The sequence below is a fragment of the Equus asinus genome, chromosome 5 (assembly GCF_041296235.1).
Source record: "Equus asinus isolate D_3611 breed Donkey chromosome 5, EquAss-T2T_v2, whole genome shotgun sequence".
In the NCBI taxonomy this organism is placed as follows: Eukaryota; Metazoa; Chordata; class Mammalia; order Perissodactyla; family Equidae; genus Equus; species Equus asinus.
The window spans coordinates 59,772,485-59,795,020 of record NC_091794.1 but is presented as its reverse complement, the minus strand read 5'-3'; the positions used below and the strand labels follow the sequence as shown (position 1 = coordinate 59,795,020).

At 38.0% G+C, this 22,536-nt stretch overlaps 1 protein-coding gene across 4 annotated transcripts in view; it reads left to right on the top strand.

Moving 5' to 3' along the window:
* The first annotated feature begins 1,791 nt into the window (after positions 1–1,791).
* Positions 1,792–22,536, top strand: part of LEKR1 (leucine, glutamate and lysine rich 1) — a 189,814-nt gene continuing 169,069 nt past the window's right edge. For 2 of the 4 annotated variants that reach the window (XM_070509609.1, XM_070509607.1), the window contains exons 1-3: positions 1,792–1,926; positions 4,775–4,864; positions 16,904–17,124. In XM_070509609.1, coding sequence (XP_070365710.1) covers positions 4,817–4,864; positions 16,904–17,124 — 269 coding nt within the window. In that variant the 5' untranslated portion in view covers positions 1,792–1,926; positions 4,775–4,816. The remainder of the gene's footprint in view (positions 1,927–4,774; positions 4,865–16,903; positions 17,125–22,536) is intronic. The other 2 variants (XM_070509610.1, XM_070509608.1) reach the window with 2 other exon arrangements.

Genomic DNA, 22,536 nt, shown 5'->3' with positions numbered 1-22,536 from the left:
AACACACTGTCACAACTCTTCATCTGTTGCTGTGGTATTCAGAAATAACACTTTTCACTGCTACTGTTTAACAAAGGCTGTTCTTCATAATTTATCACCTCTCTTTATCCTTGAGATTCTTACTGGGCCTTCCACTATTCAATAGAACTTTCTTCGATGCTGAAGGTGTTACATATATATGTGCTGTCTTATGCGGTAGCGACAGGTGACTACTGAGCGCTTGAAATGTGGCCAGTGCAATACAGGAATGGAATTTTAAATTTTATTTCATTATAATTAAATAGTCACATGTGGCTATCTTCTTGGACAGTGCAGGTCTAAGGGACATTTACAGTGGAAGGAAAATTGGTCTCAAGGCCAATGTAGAGATGAATAGCATAGATGAGATTAAACCACAAAATGAATTACAGCCTTTCAGCTGGATCTTCTCCTATCCTTAAAGTGTTTCCTTATCATATAAAGTACTCAGTAAATATTATTATTGCTAATAATCATATTATTAGCCAAACTAGCCTCAGAACAGAGTGATCTTGCTTTAGGTGTGCAATTCCTGTTCCAGATAAAGCACTCAATGGATCTGGATGAACTGGTTTTTTGTGTCCTATATTGTTATAAAAATGAGAACAGTTCTACCTTCGTTGTCCCTCAAAGAAACATGCTGAGGATGAACAGCCCTGAAAACTTTGCACTTCTCACTAAAAACACTGTACTTGACTACTTCATTGGCTGTCCTCTGCAACCCTTAAGCCTCTGTCCATTCCTCTAATCATTTATCTTTCCAGATGAAGAAAAATGCACTCTTTGAGGGGGTGGAAACAGAAAGTTGCTGGTAGGCATTGGGGCAAAACTATCAGTTAGGTTAAGTGCACAGGGTACAGCTATCCCCAAAGCTTTTAGTGCTTTGAGGAACAAAGCTTTTAGGTGTTCAGTACTCATGCTGTCATTTTCATTAATAGCTATCAACCAGCAGTTTGACTGTGTTCCAGCACTGCTCTGCATCAATCCATCACTTCTTTATTCTACAGGTTTAAATTAATTTCCTTTGTATTTACTTAACCTTACTTCATTCAATAGTAGCAGTTCTCTTTCCTTGCTAGTGAGCTGTGAAATGTTTTGTTCTTTGGAAGAGCTGCATTTTCGACCTCACATAATCCTCAAAAAGGAGATATCTGGGCTATGAATGAGTCACTTGCAAATCATACCAATGGCTGCCCCTGCCTGGGGTAGTCACAAAGCATCACCCACCTTGGGATGCAGTGCTTGTGGCGTAGTACGTCATCAATAAATATCTGCTTTATGAATGAAGGAAAGCTAGTCATGTGTAAGGGTTGGAAGCCTTCTATAAATAAACAAATTGTGGACAAGCTATCTCAAGGTACTTTTTTAACTAAGTCCTCCATCTTGACTACTTTTGGACTAGAATGAAAATTTTACCAACGCCTTCCCAATTAATTTGCCCTGGCTGGAATGACCGAGAGCAGAGCTCCCCTACCGGCATCTCTCCTCTTCGCGCTCAAGAAGAGTAACTGCCCACTGCTGCGTGCGGCACACTGGCCTACAGCCAGTACACACGGTAGACGGACTTCGGCCTCCACCCCAGGCAGCATTTCCCTCCCACCCGCCGCAGGCCTGGGGACGTCTCCCTACACCCAGCAGTCGCTACCACGACTCCAGCACGCCCTCCCCGCCTCGCCTCCGTGCCCATTCCCCCGTCTCCCAGCACCCCGCGTAAGACGCACCCTTCCCTCCGATCCCCGCCACAAGCTTTTTCGCTTCGGCCAGGCGAGCCAGGTCGGGGGTCCGGCTTCCGCGTCAGCGAGTGGCGTGGGCTGTGACGTCACTGCGCCCTGACGTCAGGCCGACGTGCGGCATGGTCTCCCGGGAGACCGGGGAAGCCGTTTCGCCCCCGGCGGAGTCGAAGCCTAGGTGAGACAGTGAATGGCTTCCGTGGGCCCCGGATGACCCGGTCCCCCGAGGCGCGGTGGCGGCGCGGAGGCGAGAGGTCCGGACAGCTGAGCCGGCGCCGCGCCCCTGCCCGTCCCCGAGCGCGCGCGGCCCGGCGCCCTCCTCTTCCCGGAGCGCGCGGCTCGGGCACCCCGCACCCTGCCTCTTCCTGCCCCGCGGGTCCCAAGGGGACGGATTAGAGGGGGGCAGCTTTGAAAACCCTCCCGGCAGTTCTGTCTGGCCGTGCAGTTGGCTTCCATCTGGAAGATCCTGCCGCTTCCGGAAAGCCTGAGGACGTACGCTTCCGCGCTCCCCTGACCCTGACCGGCTGGCCGTGGGTGACTCACGCCAGGGCCGCTGTTCTCGGAAGGGCCTCGGCGCCGAGCGTGAGTGAGTGGCCCGGCGTGACTCTGGTGTGCGGAAGGGCATCGGAAGTTAACAATCAGGGACGTGCCTGTGTTTCTCACACCTCGTCCTCGTGATGCTGTTAGCAGGTTCACAAATACCTGCTCAGCTGCTGCCACTTGTCACGACACCTCCTGCCGAAGGGCGCTGTACACGTGGTAATGTGACAGAAGAAAAGAGACTCATTTGATAAAACACGGAAAGTAATATAAGGGAAATTAAAAATTAACTTTTTTCCTGTTGCCAAAAGGGAAAGAGATCTTTCCCCGCCCTTTCTTGAGAAAGCTCATCCTTGTGAATGCTTCCCCTATTCCTTTGATATGTATGCAAATCTTTTAAAAGACCTAGAATGTATTTCCTGGAGGACCTGAGAGCCATTTCTTTAAAATGCGAACGGCAAGGAAGATAGCGCCCGTCTCTCCATATCACTGGAGGTTGAGCCTAAGCGCCTCACTTCCAATAGCCAAGTGCTTTGTCTTTGAGCTATGTATTCTTTAGAACAAACGCAATTAGCTAGCACAAATGGCTACTTAGATTACCAGGTGAATTTAAAACGAACCGTGAGTGTATAGCAAGCTGTGTTGAGAACAAGTTGCCAATTATCTTGAGAAAATATATGTAATAGATTGTATCTGCTTGGCTGTATAAAGACTGGGATCTCTTTCTTTGTAATCTCATTAGCCAATTGGCTGTAATGTGCATCACAATCAAGTTAAATGCTTATTCTATAATAAAACTATTTTCTTTCTGCATTGTGGAGAGATTTTTCTGGGTTGGCAGGATATTTTATTTTTAATTTTTCCTCAATAATCGGAACCTGCCAGTTCTTCCTCTTTGGTATAGTAAGGCCATAAGTTGGAATAGGTTTATAGACAGTGAAGATAGTAAATAAAAACTCCTCCGCTGGTGCCTTGTTTATATTGCCACTAGGTCCATGCTCCCAAGTAATTTTATGGATGCAATTTTAAAAGGAGATTTAGTTGGTAATTTAGGAAAAATTCTACTCCCAATAGGGTTTAATTAAGATGATGCTATCTTATTTTACTGATGGTGAGTCCATTGTAAAATGGCAGAAATGAGAATAATGAGCCTTCTGTGAATAATGAGCTCTTGCCACATCACCATGACAGTCTGCCAAACAGCAGGTTATTATGTACTTGACCGTGTGGGCCTGTGTTAACTGTGCTAGTTAACTCTACCGAACACACACACACCACACTGTGTTATGTTTATATGGGAAGACAGCTCATTAGTTATTTGTTTTAAACATCAGCTCGTTAAAACAAGAGGCACTGTGCTAACAAGATGGGGAACCCTCTCTTCCACCAGTGGTTGCACAATTGAAAAACATACTGTGACTACAGGAATTTTTGTCAACTACAGTTTCCCTGCCACCTTGCCAAGGCTGAGGTTGCCGTTTTGGATACAGCTCTATGCCTCTCGAGGCTCTCTTTGTCAAAATCCTGCCCTGATCAGAAGTAAACAACCTCAGGAAGCCTTCACTAATTCCCCACTCCCATCAGAAAGATAAGGCATTTTTCCTTCCTGAACTCCTAGATTGTTTGTGGCCCCCAGGCCTTCTCCTTGCTGTGGAACTCTGCCTGTGTCATCTTACTCTGCTGCCTGCCTTTCACCCCTTGCTCCTTAGATATATATAAATGACTCTCACCCATGAAGCTGGGCTGTCTGTTCTTTCTCATGTTTGGGAAAGAGTTAAAAAAACAAAAAGAATTCCAAGTGCTCCTCTATTCATCTTGTGTGGTTTTATGAAAGTAGTGATAGAGTTTTATATTGAAGTGTTTTATCAGAAAATGAAAATCTATTAAAAGTGAAATATCTGCATAAAAGTTATGTAAATGTCCGTCTTAGGTAAAATTGATGCTTGGCTTCTCAGGCCGTGACAACTCTTTCGTTCAGTGCCTGCATATCATATTTAATCTGATAACTAAATATTTTTTTCTGTAGTTCATCATTTAAACTAACATTCATGTCACAATTGTTTTCCTTCTCTGCTTAACTAAAAGAGTATATTTAGGTATTTTTCTAGAAGCTTTTCAGAAAAACTTGTCTTTTTAAAATAATTGAAATAAATGGGTGTTTAAAATTTTAAGTGATCTTTATTCCGTATTTGCAAAACAAATCATTAGTAGTAAACCACTATAGAAATTACAATTAGACTGTAAAGTTCTGAAGAAAGGAAATATCATTTCTAAGTCAGTGGTCTCTCTCTGTGCATCCTTCCTGTTCTGTTGGCCTAACAGCTGAGAAAATTCCAGGTGTACCTTTTAACATTGAGTTGATGAAACAAGCATTTGTTGAAAGAGTTATCACTATTCATCCCCAAGTATTCCCAGGATTTTATATCTTTTAATTTGAATTTTCTTCAAATTACTTCAGTTCTGACTATTTCCATCAATGTTTTTAGATTATTTTACTCCAGAGCTCCCTCAGTATATTTGGGGAAATTATGGATCGTCACATTCCCATGCATGCATTACCCGAAGAAATCCAAAAGGTATGATACTATATTGTGTTACTACAGCAAAACATTAGCAGGATCTTAACAGACCCCTCTAAAACCTGGGGGAGTAAATTCAGAGGTTTTGTATTTATTTTGGTCAGGGGATCTGCAGTGGGTTGGTGGAGCTGGGAAGAGAATAATCATAATGGTTAGAACTGTAGAATTCAATTCAGTGCAAAGAGGGTTTGACCCATGAAAGAAGACAGATATAATCATTCCAGCACAGTATTGACCAGGTGTTTGTGTAGCACTTATGAGAAGAGGGCCCCAGGAAATGTCCAAATATTATATTTACGTATTTTTCTAGCAGCTTTTCAGAAAAAAACTTTTTTTTAAACTGAAATAAATGGGTCTGTTTAGAATTTTCAATCATCCTTATTCTGTATTTGCAAAACAAATAATTAGTAGTAAATCACTACAGAAATTACAGTTAGTTTGTAACTTTATGTGATGTAAATTTTCAAGTCTCTCTCTCTGTAGGAGTCTGTTTCAATTTCACCTTAATTCTGCCACTTACTGTGCACCAGGCACTGTTTTGAGCCCTTTCACATATATCCACTCATTTAATCTGGTTAACAAGCAATTCTTCACAGTTTCTATGCTGCTCTGCTTCCTGTTAGTTCATATCTGTCTGCAGGCGAAGCGTTTCTCCTGTGTTTAGTTTGGCAATGCTTACACTGTTAACAGTGTAATTTAAAAAATACTTCTTTGAGGGGCCGGCCCTATGGCGAGTGGTTAAGTTCACGCCCTCCACTTTGGCAGCACAGGGTTTCTCTGGTTTGGATCCTGGGCACAGATGTGGCACTGCTTATCAGACCATGTTGAGGCGGCGTCCCACACAGCACAACCAGAAGGACCTACAACTAGAATATACAACTATGTCCTGGGAGGCTTTGGGGAGAAGAAGAAGGAAAAAAAAATGATTGGCAACAGATGTTAGCTCAGGTGCCAATCTTAAAAATAAAATCTCTTTGAAACTGATTGAAAAATTGTGAATTAAAACCTCAAACCTTAGCTATCATTAGTCATTTAGGCTCTTCACTATATCTACAGTCAACTCTTACTAACCACCAATCTGTTACTTTTTAATTAAATATTTCAGTCAACTCTCAGATATGCTTTTATCCTCTGTGCGTCTTCTTTTGGGCTGCCTATTAGCATTAATCATGCCATTGATTGAACTTGATGCTTACTGTTACTGTATATTCTTCAAATTTATGTAAACTGCAACCTAGTAGGAACTGGAGGGAAGTTCAGTTACCAGAAAGAAACCATTGGGTTCAATTCGCTTTACTTTTTAAGTTAGGCGTAAGAGATGGTAAGCACAGAGAGAGCTCTGCTGTGCTCTGCTTACCTGAGAAGTGGTGCTTGTCTGTGTCTGAAGACATGGAGCATCCTCCTTCTCTCCCTCACCTGAGTTCCTTTCATATACTAGCCTCATGTGGTGGAGATTAGAAGAAGAAAACCATCTGCAAGACACTCCTCTTACTTCAGACCCCAAACCTCTGTAGGGAAGAGAATGTATTGTGGCATGAAAAAATAACTCTGAAAAACAGTGTGTGATTTAAATGTCATATGAGATGGTCTTTTCTCTGAGAATGGAGAAGGTAAGGAGAGGAATCCCTGAGTATTGGGATGGTCAGTGGAGGAGCTTTATGCATGAGATAGAACTGGAATTGGCCCTTGAAGGGTGAGTGTTTCTGTAGACACCCAGGGAACAGAGCATCCTAGGCCAAGGGAACAGAAGTTCACTGGTGAGAAAAAGCTGGCCAACTTAGAGAATGTTTAACAATGTAAATGTTTTGAATACATGAAAGAGTATGTATGTATCTTGACAAGGTTTTTATGAGAGTTGTAGAATGTTTTTTCTCATGTTTAAGGTACTTTATAAGTAAATTGTTTAAAAAGGCTAAAACCAAGCATTTCATAAATGTACAGTTATATTCTCAAAGCAGGAGTGTCAGGCAGCTGTCCATACACTGCAGAGAAGCGGGGAAGCCAGGAGAGGCTGGTGCGGCCTGCAGCCCTCGTCCTGCCAAATGTTTAGATGTAAAGTGCAGCTGTGCACTTGCTCAGACCCACGGTATATACATTTATACAGCAAATATTTATTGAGTGTCTGTTACGTGCCAGACACTGTTCTGGGTACTTGATTATAAAACAACCAAAATGTGTACATGCTACGTGCATCCCGCAGCCTGTTACAGCGCAGTCTGAGAACAAGTCAGTTACTTGTTTTCCATAACTTCTTACCTGTGTTTGATTCTTCTAGATTGTCCCCAATGTAAACTTGGAGTTGCCTAGTGATCAGGCAGTATATCTATTTAGTCAGCTTGCAGACATCATTCTATACAGAATCGTGTTAGATAGATAGATAGCTTATAATGGCAATAGAAGTATTTCAGATTAGAACCATTTCATTATTAAGATGAAGAAAACAAATCTTTTTTTTTTTCATAATGGCTTGGAAATTGTGCTCCATTTCTTTATTGGATAAAAAAGGACATGAGGGGGATGGATCAGTGTATAGTGACAGAGAGGTCTTTCAAAGGCTTTTTTCTTCTTCTTCTTCTTCTAACTTTTCATTAGTTTCTATGCTGGCTCTTCTTTCTAGAGAAACCCATGTTGTGTTTCCTTTTTTCTTCTGTGTGTAGGCCAGGCAGTTAGTGTAGAAAGCAAGGAAGAGAAGGGAAGGGGAGCCTTTCCTCTTTATTTCTTTCCGTACTTTTGCCGTGTGATATGGAAATGGGATGTTGATAAATTACATGATAGATAATGTGATAAAGAATGTGGAAATGACTGTAGTACACTGTACTATTAATAGCAAAATAGGTAATAGTAGAAAGAATTGCAAGAAAAAGTAAAGGTGGTGGGCGAGATGGCACCAAAGGGAAAGTGTGGGGAAGAATGCTGATGATAATAAGCTATAGTCAGAGAATCGTTGCCTAATCAGAAGGCTAAGATTGTTAAATCTTCTGCCCTAGGTCTCATCTTCTTAGGAATCTTAGGGAAGAAAGGATGAGATAATCTTTTCACTCCCATTCCTAGATCTTTTGGCTTTTTATCACAATTTCTGACTGAGCATAAAATCCATGTCAGACTTCCATCTGCCCAAGTGGCAGAAAATGTACAACAGGCCCATGGGCTGGACAGCAAGACCACGCTCCTCCCCTTTGTCTGCTGCTAGACTCTACAGTGTGCTTCTGTAGGTACTCAGACCGTGTCCCTAAGTCTGCTCTCTCTCTAGACTGAGCTGCCTCCTACCTGTCTCTGACCTCCAATAAGCAACAGCTTTGCTAGAATTTTCATCCAGCATTCTGAAAGCAGAATGCGCTTGTAATGATAGTACAGTTCTGTGTTTAGGATTTTATTGCCAAAATTTAAAACTAAAACAACACTTACAGATCAGCAAAGTAATAATTCTATATCTCTTCCCCTCCTGAATGTCAACCCGTTTTAGAGACATATGGGGTCCCCTTTTAGAAAAAAACAATGAGCAGCTTTCTTCTTGCTGTTTTTGCTAGGGAACATACGCAGAAGTCAAAACACTGCAACAAACTAGTGGAAAAATCAGTTATTTTGCAAAAGTAAAACTGATCTCTTGTTTTTGTAAATGGTGACAAAATGATCACTTGTAATAGGATTTTAGCTTCAGGAGATATTTATTACCACAGGACACAAACTAAAATAAAGAGACCGGAGTTGTTTATTTTACAAAACAGAAGCGGCAGTGCAAGGGCTGGAGAGCATGGTGTTCTTTCTGGGATAACAATCCCTTTCCCCAGCAGTAACAGCTCATTTTGTCCTGTTTCAGCAAAGTAATTTTAGTACTTTGGAACTTTGAAATTTATTCAGAATAACAGTTTTATATTTCCAAGCACAAGTTGTCATTGCCAGAAAAAATAAACTTAATTTTCCAGGTCATTTTGGGCCACTGTGGCCAGGGTCAGATTTTGTGTTGAGTTAAAGTAGAGGAAAAGAAAGAGCAAATGGTCATGGAAATGTTAGCACTAGCATCCTAGAGAAGACGTAGTGTGTGTGTGTGGGTGCGGGGGTGTGTGTAGCGTTTTTAAGCAATTGCAGTTTTAAAACCTAACAATGCAAGAAAGAAGAAGCTGTGTAATTTTTGGGGAGACCAATCACTTAATATTATTACCCAAGAAATTCATTAGGAAGAAGTTTTTAAAAAAAATATTACTAGGAATCTTGAAAAGTCTGCGTTTGTCACTTTGTAGTCCAAAATACTTTTCCTAGCTGGCCATAGGAGGTCATAGAGTTTACTGAGGTGAGGTTCCCCAGTGGAAAAATAGGTATTGGAGGAAACAGACTTCGGAAGCGTATTTAGATGATATGAGCGTGTCATGTATAATTTATGTACGAAGCCAACGTTTCTTGAAATTGCTCAATAAAATTTCTTTATGGATTAATTTCTGAGACTTTAGTCCCAGATTGATTTTTTTAAAAAAATAATTTTTAAATTAAACTTCTGGGTTCTGACCTACGGCTGAGTGGTTAAGTTCGTGTGCTCTGCATCAACGACCCAGGACGACCCAGGGTTTCGCCACTTTGGATCCTAGCACTGCCCATCAAGCCATGGTGAGGTGGTGTCCACACAGCACAACCACAAGGACCTACAAGTAGAATATGCAGCTATGTACTGGGGGGCTTTGGGGAGAAGAAGGAAAAAAAAGAAGATTGGCAACAGATGTTAGCTCAGGTGCCAATCTTTAAAAAGTAAATAAAATAAACTTCTTATTTTGAGATCATTGTAGATTTACATGCAGTTGCAAGAAATGATAGATACCAAGAAATCCCACGTACCCTTCCCCTAGCTTTCCCCAGTGGTAGCATCTGCTGAAATTCTACTACAATACTGCACCCAGGATGTTGACATTGATACAATCAAGATATAGTACAGTTCTGCCACAACAAGGGTTCCTGCCGTGCCCTGTTATAGCGTCATTCACCTCAGCCTCCCCCTTCCCCCACCCACCACCCCATTCATGACCCTTGGCAACCATTCATCTGGTCTCCAATAGTTTTTTCATTTCAAGAATGTTACATAAATGGAGTCAAGCAATATGTAACCTTTTGGGATTAGTTTTGTCACTCACCGTAGTTCTCTGGAGCTTTATTCAGGTTATTGAATATATTGATAGTTTATTCCTTTTTATTGCTGAGTAGTATTCCATGGTATGAATGTACTACAGTTTGTTTAACCTATTGAAGAACATCTGAGTTTTTTCCAGTTTTTGGCTATTATGTATAAAGCTGCTACAAACATTCGTGTATAGGTTTTTATGTGAACATATGTTTTCATTTTCCTCGGATAAATGCCCAAGAGTGCAGTTGCTAGGTTGTGTGGTAGTTGCATATTTAGTTTTTTAAGACGGTGCCAAACTTTTCAGAGGGCTGCAGCACTTTACCTTCTCCCCAGCAATGTGCGAGTGATCCAGTTTCTCTGCGTCTTTACCAGCATTTAATGTTGTCATTAGTTTTTATTTTGGCTTGTCTCATAGGCGTGCAGTGATATCTCATTGTGGTTTTAATTTGCAATCTCCTGGTGCCTGATGGTGTTGAATATCTTTTCATGTGCTTATTTGGCATCTGTATGTCCTCTTAGGTGAAATGTTTCTTCATGTCTTTTGACTTTTCTAATTGGATTTTTTTACCGTTGTTTTGAGAGTTCTTCATATGATCTAGATACCAGTGCTTTGTCAGATGTGTGGTTTGCAAACGCTTTTTTTCAGTCTGTAGCTTGTCTTTTCAGCCTCTTCCTAGGGTCTTTTGCAGAGCAAAAGTTTTACATTTTGATGAAATCCAGGTTATCAGTTTTCCGTTTATGGATATTGCTTCTGGTATCAAGTGTGTGAAATCAGCCTAGCTTAGATCCTGAAATTTTTCTCCTAGGTTATTTTCTCAAAAAATCCTACCTTTATGTTTTATAAGTCTATGATCCATTTTGAATTAATTTTGTATGGGGTGTGAGGTGTAGATCGAGCTTCTTTTCCCTTTTTAACCTATGGTTATCCAGTTGTCCAGCACCATTTGTGGAAAAGGCTATCTTTCTTTCATTGATTTTGCTCCTTTGACAAAAATCAGTTTGGCATATTTATGTATATCAATTTCTGAGTTCTGTCCTCTGTTCCATTGATCTCTGTCTGTCCTTCTGCCAATACCACACAGTCTTGATTGCTGTAGCGTTACAGTATGTCTTGAAATCAGGTAAAATCATTCCTCCCACTTTATTCTTCTTTCTCAAGATTCTTTTAGCTCTTCTAGTTCCTTTGCCTTTCTGTATAAATTTGAGAACAATCTTGTCTATATCTAAAAAACATCTTGCTAGAATTTTGATAAGAATTACATTAAGCCTATATATAAACTTGAGGAAAATTGATATCTTTAATATTTTAGTCTTCCAACCCAGAAACACAGTATGTCTCTCCATTTATTTAGATCTACTTTATTTTTCAGCAGCATTTTGTAGTTTTCAGCATACAAGTGCTCTGCATGTTTCATTTGATTTACACCTGTCTCATTTTTTTGAACAATTGTGATTGGAATTGCATTTGTAATTTCATTGCCATGTGTTCACTAGCTGTGTGTAGAAATACGCTGGTTTCTGTCTGTTTATCTTGAATCAGCAACCTTGCTGAACTTCTTAGTTCTAGGAGTTTTATTGTAGATTCCTTGGGATTTTCTATGTAGACAATCATATTATCTCAAATCGGGATAGTTTTATGTCTTCCTTGCTGATATGTATGTCATTTATTTCCTCTTCTTGCCTTATTGCTCTTGCTAGGACTTTCAGCATTATGTTGAATAAGAGCAGAGAGAGAAGATATCCTTGCTTTGTTCCTGATCTTAGGGTCAAAAGCACTCAATTTTTCACGGTTAAGAATAATGTAGGGGGCCGGCCTCAGGGCTGAGTGGTTAATTTTGTGCACTGCACTTCAGCGGCCGAGAGTTTGCCAGTTTGGATCCTGGGCACGGACCTACACGCTGCTCCTTGAGCCATGTGGTGGCAGCATCCCACATAGAAGAACTAGAATGACTTACAACTAGGATATACACCTATATACTGGGGCTTTGGGGAGAAAAAAAAAGAGGAAGATTGGCCACAGATGTTAGCTCAGGGCCAATCTTCCTCACCAAAAACAAAAAAGAAAGCACACATACCTTAAAACAAAGTATGATGTAGGTGTAGGGATTTTTGTAGGTGCTCTTTATTGGTAGCGTAGTGAATTGACTTATTAGTGAGGAAAGGTCCTGGCTCAAAGTTTTCTCCTGAGCTGAATGAAATTTACTAGTTAGACACTCATTGTTTTGAGTAAAGTCATCTTTTTTTAAAGCAAAGCCTCTTAGAAGGGTTAGCATTTTGTACTGCTGTCACTCTTACCTTTGTCTAGTGGTTTTTCTGTTTCTTGCTCCTTATCCAAGCACAGGAATCATCGGATGGGTGGGGGCAGAAAGGAGCAGAGAGCGCCTCCATGGGGCTGTCGGAGGTGACTGAGTGCCTGTCCCGTTGAAGCACAGATAAGAGCTTTGGAATGATCCGAAGCCTAATTTAATCTTTTAAAAAGTTTGCATCATTTTTATATTAAATAACTATAATTTAAAAAGTACAAACACTGCATTTGAGAAGTTTGGGTTATAATGTATTTTTAAATGGTTCTGCATTTGTTGATGCCTCGTCCAAAGTACATCCTGCAGACGGCAATTGCCCTGCTAATGACTAACGACAGCCCTTTTGCCCAAGATGACAGCTTGTCCTTACTTCCTTACAAAATGAGCCAGGTCCTCAGAATGAAGCACAAATTACATTTCACAAAAAACAGACAACTTTTACTTACTTCATTTGGGAACATAATTATAGTATTTTGTATCTTTTCAAGTTTCACAGAAATGTCCTAAGTAATTAGCCCATGCAGACACTGAGAATTTGAAAGGGTTATTAAATTTTTTCTGTTGCAGTTTTACTTACAGAAAGCTATTTACAATTTAACAGCATTGAAAACTTTTGCTCAGTAAACTTATTTAACACAGGTCGCCAGTGACTCAGGTTGTACTAGGCGAAGTCTGGAGACTACTCTTGTGGACCTTTTATTTTATAATTTGGTTGTCTTGTTTCCAAGGTCATAATGAATGGCGTGTTTTGGCTTTCTTTGCTGAACTTTAGAAGACTTGTTCTATGAAATCTATTACTTCACTTATTTCTACTTTCACTCCCCCGCCCTCAATGATTGCTATGGTGGAATAACATTGTAACGGCTTTTACAACTGTAAAGTTTATACCACTCCTGTTTTGTACATCAGGCTGCAAATAAGCTCCACCCAGCAAGAATTTTCTTTAGAACCAGGATGGGGCACTTTACCAGGAGCAGAGCAGGAACTGTGATTAACAGGCAAAAGGTTAAGGATGAAAGTGCCTTGGAGTAAGCAATACAATTTTCACATTGGTGAGAAGGAACTGAAACTCACAGTGGGCAGAGGGATTGTCAGAAAATACCCGTCTGCTCTGAATTAGCTCAGGGTCTTGGCCTGGGTGAATTATATTTCTGAGGACTGATGGTACCTTTGAGTGGGATTGCACAGCTACCATTGGTGATCTTTGAGGACACGATGTGCAAATGCCATTCCACGTAAAGTGACCAGGGATTATAGATAGTGAACTTAATATCAATCCGAGACAAGATTCTAGAATGTAATATTAAAGGGTGATTTGTGAGAATATATTAGAGAAAACAGTAACCCTTGGGCCAATTTTATGTTCATTGAGAGAACTAGAGGTGGGCCTTGCCATTCCATTCGTGTAGTTACTAGATCCAGGAGCTGCAGTAGGCATAGAATGTATGTATGGACTTTATAAGGGCCTTGGGCAAAATTTCTCATAATATTCCTGAAGATAATAGGAATAAATATAGGCTGGTTATAAAGATAATTGGGTAGGTTAATAAGCCAGTTGAAGGGTTGTACCTGAAATGTACTGAGTAACAGATTGGTATCAACCAAGGAGATAAGACAGGCTATGGCGTTCTATCCTCAACTTTGTCATATTCAACATTTTTAATCAATGAATTAGATGGATAAAACACTTACAAGGATCAATTTTGAAAAAGACAGAAAGCTTAGAATTTCCTAGATACCAAAGTCAATAACTAAAGGCTGAGTCTAAGACATACATATCTTCATATATATATATATATATGAATCTAAGATTTATATATGTGTGTATATTTATAAAAATATATATTATTTATTTATTTACATTTATAATTCTGCACTTGGATATGAAAAACCAAATGCTCACATAAAAGGATGGGGGTTCTTGGTTTCAAGGAATAGGTAGCTTAAGGAGGAAAAGAGGCTAGTGGAGGAAGGTGGGGCAGGGATCCTAAAGGGCAAGTAGGGCACCTAGATCTCAAGAGGGACTGAAGTGAGGAGCGGGAAGGTCGTTGGGTATGGCAGTGACTGGTTCCATTTTCTTCTCTCTTACTCTGAATCCACAGTGTCTTTGTCTTATTTTCCCCCTGTGTGTCTGCCCGTTTTTCCCTCTCATTCCAGTAAGGTGGCTTACTGTATACCTTGCACATGACCGTTCTCCGTTTTGGCTGCCCTATAGGTGTCCTAAATGCCCAGGTCTTTAACACTTACAGGCCTAGTTGGCTCATCCCAGTTTAGGGCTTGGTTCTTCTGGGTCTGATGTCTAGTCATCATCAGCCAAGGCTATGGTGGATGGGTGGAGGAGGCATGGTTTAGTTACATTACCAAACAGAGCAGCCAGAACTGTGGAAGGTGGATTCTCTAAAAAAGGGGACATAGGTGAGAAGGAATGGATTGGTATATTCAGTGTAATGACAAATAGTTTTGCACTGTGACGTTTCTTTAGATAGGGGCTTTATTTAATATAAATGCCAATTAAAGTATATGATAGCAATATGTAATTGTTAAAAACACAAAAGACTATTGTGATCTAAGGTTGCATTAGAAGATATTACTAATGATATTTCCAGTGAGATATTAGAATGAGGGGAGTTTGAGTCCTCTCTTACTCTGTTTTGGTGAGAACCAACCAACCACACTGAAGTATTCAGTACTGGCACCATGCTTTGAAACAGATGGAGAATGCTGAAACAAGTCAGAGAAAATGATCTAACATGAGGAAGAAATTTGAAGCTATGTCACGTGGGAAAGAGCTGAAGGCTTTGGAAGTGTTGACCTGGAGAAGAGAAGATATGGAGTTTCCTGAGAGCTGTCTTCAAATATTAGGGGGAGTCTTGGGGTTGTTCCCCATGGTTCTTAGGAGATCTAGGATCAGTGGATGCTCCAGGGACGCAGATTAGGAGTCAGCATGAGAAACAATTTCTTTCATTTTTTTTTTTTGAGGAAGATTATCCCTGAGCTAACATCTGCTGCCAATCTTCCTCTTTTTTTGCTGAGGAAGACTGGCCCTGAGCTAACATCCATGCCCACCTTCCTCTACTTTATATGTGGGACACCTACCATAACGTGGCTTGCCCAGCGGTGCCATGTCCACACCTGGGACCCAAACCGATGAGACCCAGGCCGCGGAAGCGGAATGTGTGAACTTCACTGCTGCGCCACTGGGCTGGCCCTGAAAAACAACTTCTTGATAGACAAAACCATCAGAAGGTAGAACAGGCTGTTTTTCAAAGTAGTTTCCCATCATTTGGGATGTTGAAATAGAGTCTGATAGCAATTTATCTAGGATGGAACAGACTCAATGAACCTATCCAGAGTTTGAGCTAGGTATCTTTATGATTTCTTTCAAATCTCTGGTTTTATAAATCTATAAATTTGGTATCAGTGGCATTTAGATGATTGATGTTGTCATTCATCTGTATCCCATAGTATTTTTATGGTTTTTAATTTGAAATTTTTATTATTGAAGTTTAAATGAGCAAAATCTTACTGTCCAAAATGTATTATTAGTTTGTTTCAACTGACTCTTGTGTGATGCCATTGGTAGGAGATATGGTGGCATCACTCTTAGTTACGAGAGCAGCTTATAGAGTCTTAAGGGAGGTTGCATTAAGAGTAAGTACTCTGGAATAATCCAAGTGTTGCTTTCATTTTAGCACCCTGGAGCAAGTATGTAATGAAGCTGTCTTTCTTCAAGACAAGTGGAAGCTACTTGAGGAATATTTATATACTTGAGACAGAAAAAAGAATTACCTCTCTCTTGACTTTGCTAAAATTCCATTTTTCACTGCCTCTATGCAGGCCAGAGATATATGAATATTTGATCCGAAGGAAGTACGAGGATTTAGCTGACATACACGTGGTAGATAAATACACGGGTGGTTATAGGCTACAGGCATAGGTACTGGTTTTCTATAGACCTGGGTTTCATGCCAACTTCTCCGTCTATGGGCTGGTTATTTAACTTCAATAGTCTCCATTTCCCTATCAATAAAATGGGTGTAACCATGCCTCCCTGGGGGAAAAGAACCGATTTAGGGAGAAGAGATTAGGTTCAAAGTGTTTTTCCTATTTGTAGTTTTCTGACAGAATGTTAAATTCTGTAAAAATCTTAATATGTTAAAACTGAACAGGAATTTAGAGTTCATTTGGTCCAAAGCTGTAATTTTATAAATGAGGAAAATAAGATCTGAAAAAGCCAAGAGGCATTTCCAGGATCACAGTGCAGTTGGCAGTGAAAGGCCAGCATTTCTTCTCACTTCATGAAGAACTCTAGAATTGTAAAGATGTTTTTGTCATTTTTAGTTTTATTTTATGGAAAATATTTCAAAAGTCAATCTTCCTTAGAGATACTATGGAGAAATAATTACTCTGAAAGACCCTTTTCTAATTCTAAAATTTTGTGTCATTGTCAATATTGTGCCAGTTTTTAAAATTTTATTCAGATGTAGGTAATGTCATGACTGTTACTCCATAGCATTGTACAATATACATTTACTTCATTTGACAGTATGGTTGCATCTTCAGTTGAACTCTGTTTTTTAGAACTTAAAAAATATCATTTCAGTAAATGTATGTTCTATCTTCTAGATGTCCCCTGAAGAAAAAGTTTGTAAGTACTGTGGAGTCAGCTATCTAATTCTCCATGAGTTTAAGGCTATGGAAGAAAAAGTGAAAGCGATGGAAAAAGAGATGAAATTTTATCAAGGAAGTGTGGAACGTGAAAAGAAACTTCAGGAAAAGCTACAGTTTCTTAGCCAAGATTTTGAACAGTACAAAATTGACAATGAATCCAAAACAGAAAGGTTGGGGTATGTTATTCTTTTCTGTCATTTATTTAATTTGGAAGAAAAGTACAGAAAATAAATAGACTTTGAATGTTTTTCGAGAATTTCTCTATATTAGAGATAATTTACACTTTTATACATTGAGTTTGTTCATTAACTATTGATAATTACTAAATATAATTATTAATTTTAGTTTGACCATTCCTTTGAGACATATATTTACTTTCTGAATAATTAGACACCAATTAATTTCATAATTATAAGTTGAGATGGGTTAAGTTTTATTTTTCCCCAGATATGTATCTTTATTTTATCATTAGGAAGACTTGTCTATAAAAATCAGGTGAATTTTGGTAGTTTTTAATCGTAACATTTGTGGTTTTTTTTTTTTTAAACATTTTCTTGTTTTCCTTTTTCTCCCCAAGGCCCCCCAGTACATAGTTGTATATTCTTCGTTGTGGGTCCTTCTAGATGTGGCATGTGGGACGCTGCCTCAGCGTGATTTGGTGAGCAGTGCCATGTCCGTGCCCAGGATTCAAACCAACGAAACACTGGGCCGCCTGCAGCGGAGTGCGCAAACTTAACTACTTGGCCACGGGGCCAGCCCCCTAACATTTGTTTTTAAGTGGCCTTGAATATTTAGATTTTTAGAATGAGGTTTTCATGTTTTGAAAAGGATCCCAAAACATTTAAATTGATACATGATTCTAAATCACTGAAATTGGAGTAAAATTATGGAATAGGTTTCTAATACTGTCAAATCTAATTAGCAATTTAGTCTGCCTAAAGACATTTCAGTGAGCTTATAGACACTTCTACAGAAGGGGTTCTGCTGGTATTTTATGGCTTTTCCTCTTTCCTGTGAATGAATATTTATTTCTTCATTTAAAATATCAACAGCTGATGTTAATAAACTTTGAATTAAAGCATTTAATGAATATCATGTCTTTGTAAACAGAGAAACTTTCTTAAATCTCTTAGGGTTAAGTACTTGTATCAAATTTTATTACAAATTTTTATAATTACATTAAATGCCACTTGGGCCTGATACTTTTTAGTCTTTTACCAAAAAAACTTTGTTATAGTTTCTTGAATTTCAAATCTGAATAATAAAGTATCTCATAATATTTGAGTGGAAAAATAAAAAATTTGAAGTATTCAGTTTAAAATTTTAAATTTGGAGGGTTTTTGCCTGTCAGAGATTCTTTTGCTTGGTATTATTCACACTTTACTTTCTTTAATAAAATATTGTATTATATAAGTAATACATAAACACATTAAATAAAAGAAATATATAGAAGAAAAGGCAGTGGGTCTCTTTTCATCCTGCTGATTGCTTTCTTCTTACTGAAGATAAAACCACTTTTAATGGTTTGGTGTATATCTTTCTAGATCCTTCATTATGCCTTTACCTTTACTGAAGATTTTTTTTTAATGTATGTAATGTATTATATATGTTATATAATTTTTAAAAATCTTTATCTTTTCATAGACTAGGTTTTTTTTCTTTTTTTTTTGAGGCAGATTAGCCCTGAGCTAACATCTGTGCCCATCTTCCTCTATTTTATGTGGGACGCCTGCCACAGCATGGCTTGACAAGCTGTGCATAGGTCCACACCCGGGATCCGAACAGGCAAACCCTGGGCTCCCGAAGTGGAACGTGCAAACTTAACTGCTGCACCACCAGGCCAGCCCCAATAGACTAGTTTTTAACATAAGCAATACATTAAACACATCATTCTGTGACTTTTGCCACTTAACTATATATATGTTGGAAATTGTTCCTCGTTAATATGTATGGATCTACCCTGTTCTTAACTGCTGCAACATTTTCCTTACTAAGAATATGCCATAATTTACTTAAGCATTTCTTTTTTCAACATTTAGATTATTTCCAATGTTTATTATTACCTATAGTATTTATATTTATGTTCTTGTGTACATATATTTTCCATAGGATAAATTCCTAGAAGTGAAATTGCTAGAAGAAATGAAATGCCAATTTAAAATTTTGATGGATATTATACCAAATTGTCCTTGAGAAGATAGCATTAATTTGTATTTGGCAAATAGTTTATAAAGTGGCCATCTTCCTACAAATTGTTAATATTGGAGTCTTCTTAATTTTTCTCAAATTTTCACTTTTTTCTTGAGTAAAAAAGATTATTTCATTGTTATTTAAATTTTTTCTTTATTGCTAATGAGGTTGAACATTTTTTCATGTTTATTAGACATTTTTATTTCTTCCTCTATTAATTACCTGTTCATATATGTTGTACAAATTTTTACTGGGTTGTTTATTTATAGAAGTTTTTAATATAATATGGACATTATACTTTGTATATATTGCTAATATTTTCTCATGGTTATCTTTTTATTTATGGTATTTTTTCTGTATCAATTTTTTTTAATATCCTGTGCCAAATTCTGGTCAGGGTTTTGTGTCAAGTTCTTTTAGCTGCAAATGATAGAAACTTACTCTGGTTAACACTAGTGTCATTTCAGAGAAGTTGAAGAAACATCATATGTTTAAAACTTTTATAGTATTGTTGTTTTAGTTAGCTTTTTAATCTATTTATAATTAATTTTTGTGAGATAGATTTATAATTTCATGTTTTTTGTTGTTGTTTTCTGAATGTATGGCTTATTGTCCCAATATCATTCATTAAACCCCTCCATGCTTTCTCCCTTGATTTGAAATACAACCTATTAATTTCTGTTCTAGTCTATTTCTGGACTCTTGTTGTATGCTATTGATCTATTGTCTATCAATGGATGTCTTAGTCCCTTTGAGCAGTTATAACAAAGTACCATAGACAGGGTATCTCATAAACAACATGGAGTATTTATTTCTCACGGTTCTGGAGGCTGGGAAGTCCAAGATGAGTGTGCTGTAACGTTTGGTGTCTAGTGAGAGCCCCTTTCCTGCACAGGCGGCCGTCTTCTTGCTGTGTCCTCGTAGGGTGGGAGAGGCAAGGGAGCTGTCTTGGGTTTCTTTTGTAAGGACACCAATGCCATTCACAAGAGCTCCATCCCTATGACTTAGTCCCCCCAAAACCCTGCCTCCAAACACCATCACACTGAGGAATAGGTTTCAATTGAGGAGTTTGGGGGGATACAGATATTCTACGTACAGGAATGGGTCAGCACCACACTTTGACTACTGTAGCTGTATATGTTTTCATAGTTTATAGGGCAAGTATTTGTTTTGCTCTATAGGTTCTCCTGGCTTTTCTATCATATTTCCTCTTCTGGATGAACTTTAGAATCAGTTTATCAGATTTTGTAAAACATTTTATATTATGATTTAGATTGGAGCAGCATTTACTTTCTAGAGCAATTTGACATCTTTATAATTTTGAATCTTCTTATCATGGAACATGGTATTTTCCCCCCCATTTGTATAGGTCTTCTTTAAATCCCTCAGTGAAGTTTTATACTTTTCTCACCTTTTCATGTTAGTTTAATTCCTAGACATATAATTTTGGTTGCTGTTGGGAATGGGATCTTTTTCTTCATTACGTTTTTAAATTTTCCTGAATGGTATTGATTTTTGTATATTGATTTTATCTCCAGCTCCTTTACTGAATTCTTTTGTTATTAGTATTTGTTTTCTGGTTGATTTTCTTGAATATATTATATATTCATTATATGTATACACACACACCCACACATATAAAAGTCACATTATATGCAGACAGTAACTCTTCCTGCTTTGTTTCTAATAGTTATCCTTCCCCCCTTCTTTTTATCTCATCAACATGGGTTGGACCTTAGAACAGTATTGAATTGCAAACTTGTAGAGGGCATCTTTGTCTTATTTCTGATTTAATCTGAACCCATCTGGTGTGTTTCTGTATTAAATAGGATGTTTGCTATAAGTTACTTAAAGATGCCTTTTGTCAGTTAAAGGAATTCCCCTTTTTATTTCTAGACCTTTAAGGTTTATTTTTCAACCAGGAATGGTTATTGAATGTTAATATGTAAATGCTTTTCCATCTTCTATTGGAATGATCATATGATTTTTTTCCTTTAATCTGTTAATGTAGTAAATAATACTAAAAGATTTTCTAATATGAAGCTATACTTGCATTTTTGGTATAAAGCCATTTTGATTGTGGTATGTATTTCAGGCTTCCCTAAATTTTATGTATTTGCTTTCTTTCTTCTTCTCCACGACTATGAGCACTGTGTACCAGTTTTCCATAAATACCCTTAAATATATATATATTTAAAGGAAATTTTCTATGAGAATAGTAAGTGGGAAAACCATATCACTTACCATAAATAGAAGATAAAAAATAAATATGTAATTATTAAAATAAAATGTTTTTTCTTGTACCATTGAAGTAATTGCTCATATTACTAGTTATGTGTGAAATAATTTATGAAGAATATTGTTCTTTTAATAGTTTTCTGGATTAATTTGTTAATGTTTTGCATAGATTTTTGCATCTATGTTCACCAGTGAGGTTGGCCTGTAGTTTTCTTCTTTTATAGCGTAAAGACTGGCTTACACCAGCATCTGAAAAATAGTGCAGTCCTCCATATTCGGTGTGCACCAGGCGTTGTGAATAACACACGAGTTGCCTGTTCCTCGCAGCTTTGGAAGATCTCCTTCATGAAAAGCGTGTCTTGTAGTTTTCTTGAGTAACTTGAAGTCCATTATGCTTCCTCTATAATTATTGGCTTGTTTATGGATTTTACCTCTCCTTGAGTCAATTTTGGAAATTGATATTTTCCTAGAAGATCAAGCATTTTACTAGCATTTCAAATTTCTTGTTACTTAGTAATATGTAGGATCCTCTTATTTAAAAGTTTTCCTCTGTATCTGTTATGACCACCTTTCTCGTTTTTTGGGTTAAGTATTTGTGTTTGATTGAGAGAGAGAGACAAGATAAAGAGAGGAGAGAGAAAACTTTTTTTTGTAGGAAAGTAAACAGATTTGTCTATTTTATTGACCTTTTCAAAGAACCAGATTTTAGCTTAATTGATCAAATCTGTTTCTTTTCTATTTTATTAATTTACATTCTTATTTATATTTATTTATTTATTATCCTTTTAGAAATGTCTAGTTTTCTTACTAGTTACTTCATCGAAGGCTTGGTTAATTTGTTTTCAGTCTCTTTCTAGTAAGTACATTTAAAGGTACCGAGTTTTCCTGTGATAACAAGCTTTGGCAACAAAAAACATTTTCATAATAGTGTTTTATTTTCATTTACTTTTAAATAAGGTGGAAGTTCAATTTTTATTTTCTTTTTAATCTAAGAACGTCTTGGAAGAACACTTTTAAGTTTCTAAGTGGATAGTTATTTTTTGACTATCTTTTTATTTATGTCTGTTTTTATGGACATCATAATATGGAGAATGTGACTTAGAAAAACTTATTGAGAGATTAATAAAGAGTTTTTGGAAATACTCCATAGCTGCTTGAAA